General features: G+C 48.0%; 1 protein-coding gene across 1 annotated transcript; it reads left to right on the plus strand.

The window, feature by feature from the left end:
• Window positions 1-592: 592 nt before the first annotated feature.
• Window positions 593-2341, plus strand: MIND_01433200 (CxC2 domain-containing protein; the record flags this gene model as incomplete). The annotated part of the gene is made up of 11 exons (XM_037370710.1): window positions 593-812; window positions 862-949; window positions 1068-1202; window positions 1249-1334; window positions 1384-1456; window positions 1514-1594; window positions 1645-1675; window positions 1709-1750; window positions 1799-1920; window positions 1976-2030; window positions 2087-2341. The coding sequence occupies 11 exons, from the start codon at window positions 593-595 to the stop codon at window positions 2339-2341; spliced, it is 1188 nt and encodes a 395-aa protein (XP_037212876.1).
• Window positions 2342-4657: the final 2316 nt, after the last annotated feature.

Here is a 4657-nt window from a genome sequence, read left to right on the forward strand (position 1 = left end):
TGAACCTTTAAGCAACCCTGCCGGTGTTCGCCAAAGTCAGCCAGCTGTAAGCATGCTCTTTGCTTTACCGCAGCTCAACATATGACAGGATAAAGCTATGCAAGCCTGGGCCGAAAGCTTTTGAGACAAGTACCTTCAAGCTATGTTATGGAGAAATGGACGTGGCAGGCAGTCTGACCTGTGTGCTTCTCATTCAATTGCGAGACCTGCCACGGCATGGTTTGCGCTGAGTGCTGTGTTCGAAAGCATGAAACCAACCCAACCCATTTTATTGAGGTAAAAATTCCTATCGCGCTCGATCTTTGCTGATCTTCCGATGCTAGAAATAGACTGGTGTCTACTCCGTAAGAACCAGCTCACGCGATTGGGCCCTTCGAATCCAATTTGGCCACTTGCTTGGACAGACATGTCCTCTTCCCCGAACTGGCCGTCCCGACTTGGTCATAATTATAATTGCCGACAATGGCATTCGCGACGTTGCGATCGACAACTCTTGAAAGCCGGCTATTATCCTGCAACGACCTTCTCGCCGCGAACGTGCGCCACATTCTCTTGTCTTGACAGATTTCATTATCTGTATTTGCGTGCAAAAATGACGGCCTACGACTATTACTCGACATTGGAGTCGCTAACCGATGGCTTGGGGATCAATCCACCGGACCGTCACTCCATCTTTTTGCGAATTTCTCGCCAGTATCGACACCTGAGGCGTGATGGGAACTGGGCCGGGCGAGCTCGCCCTCAAATGTCCCGCTTGTCCGCGGCCAGGTCCACCTATCCGAATGATGGGAAGATGCTCCTCCAGGAGACCAGTAAGCTGGTTGCATTTCTTCCGGCAATGATAATCTGATCTTCGTTCAGATGCTTGTGCATCATATCATGTTCATTGCCATGAATGCCTGCTTCCGCCTCAACGACCAAACGAGCCGAGACCCTGGTCTTGGAACGGGTTGGCGGCACATGATCGAATGACATCCCTATCGCGAATATCTGTTGACGGTGACGGACAAGCAGGAGGTAACGTGTTTCGTTTCCGACAAAATATCTTCGACTGATTGCACTTGCAGCGGTCTTGCGGCTCTGGACCGTGCAAATTCCAAGTTCTCCCGAGGCTATAGTGTTACTGGTGTTGGTATGGGGGGTTTGCGCAAGGGGACAATCGTGCTTCCTAATGGTGTAGGTGATTTGCAAGCGGGCGAGCGGTAAGTCGTCTTACAAGAAAGTGAGTCGCGCTCTCATGCCCGTCAGCTACAGCAACCTGGACTGCATCTTCGCTTCCTTCATGCGCCGCTTGAACTCCAGACTCCCCAAGTTAATCTCCTACGACATCGTCTGTCCGTGGATGAAATATCTGATTGAACGCTTGGCCAAATTGCCTCAAAGGGCAAAATGCACATCAAAGGTCACTTGATCCAGTGCCAAATCCTGTTTTCTCTACTTTACATTCTCGGTTCGGGTATGACGGACGGCGAAAGTATTGAGCGCTAATGGAACATGATCGGTGGGGTTGCAGGCAAGCACACGCGTCTGTGGACCTGGCGCTCGATGGGATCAACTTCGACGACTTGGAACTGGATGAAGACCCTTGGACCGGGTGAGTATCGTCTGATAATTCGCGTTTTGTTACTCATTGGCATCTGCTAGCGCTGTTATTACTGGACATGGCAGCGGAAGAGTGGGCGAAGCAAGAACAAGACATTGACTTTAGGCGACAACTTCGTGCCCAATCTCTCTGACGCAAAGTCTGAGGGTACGTTGTTTGACTTTGAGTGGTCGACTAATGCTCATCTTGATCAAGGTTGTTGGGAAACGCCGTATGCAAAATGTTCAGACAGAATTGGATAAAGCGGGAGCAGTCCCCATTCGTGATGTTTCCCTGACCAAGTTCATTACAGCGTTGCTGGACGCTGAAACTGACCAGTGCGTGTTGTTTTTGTCTTCGGGTCTGTTTCACTTCTGATCGTTTTCCGCTTAGGCGGCGTATTCGTGGATTGGTGGATTTGAGGAAGACAGTAGCAACATCAGGGAGAGTCAGTTTTTCGGCGACTGCGTCGAAAGCTTTCCTCCGGGCATTGGATGCTCAAAGAATGTTGCAAGAGACACTGGCCGGACGCGTACCTCTCTTCTCACCTTCCGCAATCCCACGATTGGATCGCGGCAATGGTGGTTGCCGCGAGGGTTTGGTGGAGATCAAGCACGCCTTACGAGATGCTCAATGTTGTTCTGCTTTGACCCGTCTGCAACTGCAAGTGCATGTCAAGTCTCGACTGCTCATCTACACACGGCAGCACTCGCACACTCATTCGCGGACACTACACCACCATCCGAGTCAAAACGTTAACCATATACCTTGGTTACCCTCTAGTGCCGAGGTAATCTTGCTTTTTGAGGAGTACCATAAAATATCTGTCGGGCCATTAGTTTCAAGTCGGATACTATACTGATGCACACACCTTTTCCATTCATCGTTGCTCGTTTCCGTCCGAGTCCCCGTATCATCCACCAGATTACCGACATGGCCGCTGCAAAGACCGCCAAACGACCCGTCCGTCTCTCGAATGTTGCTTGTGTCAACGATTTGGGAGGGAGTAGCTTGTTGCTGTGTTCTGAATCGTCTTGGAGTTTGTTCTGTAAAGTCTCGCTCACTGGCATTGTCGCGGGTCACAATCCTTTCTTCAGAATTCGATGGCTCAAGCACCAAATACAGGGCACACCGGGGTTTCGCGCACCCGGAGCTGAATCTTTGTAAGAAATCATGTGCCAACAATCACCCAATTGTAGTTCATACTCTAGGACCAGGATATAGAGCATACACTGCGGATCTGCAATAAGCCACCATCTGGGACTCGGCCTGATAAGCCGCGATCTGGGACAGTCCGAGTCCCAGATGGCGGCTTGTTATTTTAAAATAGTTGGCACCGTGGGTTCAAACCCACCTTTTTGCCATTTTTAAATGCAGTAGTAATTATTATATTTCTCAATGAATTCTGAATATAAGAAGATGATTTGGATATCAAAAAATCAACAGGGTGATTTTATCAATCAACTCCAGACATCAAATTCCCATATACGGACCTTTGCTAATCAACTTGCATATTGCTTGATTATGTCAGTTTCTACTGAGAAAATTTAAAAAAAAACTTTGACTTTATATTGGACTATACAAGGACTCAACATATATAAATTAGGTGCCCACTAGAATATGGCCCCAGCAGAGCTGCTCTAAACAAGAACAAGAAGTGACATTCAAGTTAATGTATATAAAATGTCATTCATGCTCTGCTCTTCACTTCTGCCCCATAACAGAGTGAAAAAAATCTGGAGCTAGAGTAGTCTCTGGGGGCTCAGAATAGGGGGGGAGAGTTCCCCTGACATAGATGGGAAACATTACTGGTATTACTGTAGCATTTTATTCAGTTTGTATGTCACGTGTCACACTAGCTATAAAATTCGAAATTTTTGGCATATCACACTATTTTGCTCAAAATCCCCTTCTGAAAAGGCAATTCTTGACATTTCCGGGCGCCTCCAGTGCCAAGGATTTCCTACTTGAGAAATAATTTAAACTTATATTTTCATATTGAGTGTCACACTACTTTTGGCATTTGAATTGAATAAAATACAACAGTATATAAAGCTTTGGAATTAAGCATCTAAAGAGAAGAAACTCTAAGGGTCTATCTGCTAGGAAGCTAACTATATACTGCTTGTCTGTAGCTGCTGCTATTAGGCACAGAAGGCAGTGTTGCAGGCGAGGTCCCAGGGTGACTATCAGGAGGGCGTTGACAGATCAGTGATTGTGCGGGCGAGATGGAGGGCCAGACCGGAAGACATAATGGACACTAACCGTGCAGTATCTATGACATGCCTTCTTTAGTATCTATGGGTAAACCCATACCCCTACCTACAGATATGGTACTGTGACTGTGTGGGTACGAGTAGGTCCTCCAATACCCATTGATATACCTGTGCTATTCTCTAGCCCTATGTGATAGGCAGAAGTCTCTAGTTAGGAGAGCATGATCTTGCTTATTCCCCTTGATAAAACTGAGTCAAAACTCAAAGATAAACAATGCCCAGGATGGAAATGGAAAGTGCACTTAGCCAAGTGTTAGTGTCAAGAGTGGTTGTCAGGGGAACCTCCCTTTTGGCCCCTCGGAGATGATTACAATTCCAGTTCTGACTCTGGTCTAGCCCTCCATCTCGCGCACACAATCACCCATAGCTGACTATATACTGCTTGTCCGTAGCTGCCACTGTTGGGCACAGAAGGCTTGGGCAGCGTCGCAGGCAAGGTCCCAGGGGAACCGTTGGGAGGGCGTTGACAGATCGGTGATTGTGCGGGCGAGATGGAGGGCTGGACCAGAGACACTATCGGAATCGGACCGGAATTAGATCGTCTCCAAGAGGCTGAAAGGGGGGTCCCCCTGACACTGGGGCACAGAAGGCCTGGGCAGTGTCACAGGCAAGGTCCTGGACCATTGGGAGGGTGTTGACAGATCTATGGATAGTGGGCCAAAGGGGAGGTTCCCCTGACATCTATGTAAAGGTCCAAATCAGACTTCAAAGCATGTGACTGGGAAATAGTGTTGCTGTGAGCCCAAGCTGACTTGTCCACGCTAAACTTGGCTTATTTCAAATCTGTCTGATTAAGTTG

Source organism: Mycena indigotica, assembly GCF_014461135.1.
Source record: "Mycena indigotica strain 171206Taipei chromosome Unknown Mind.scaff0027, whole genome shotgun sequence".
Classification (NCBI taxonomy): domain Eukaryota; kingdom Fungi; phylum Basidiomycota; class Agaricomycetes; order Agaricales; family Mycenaceae; genus Mycena; species Mycena indigotica.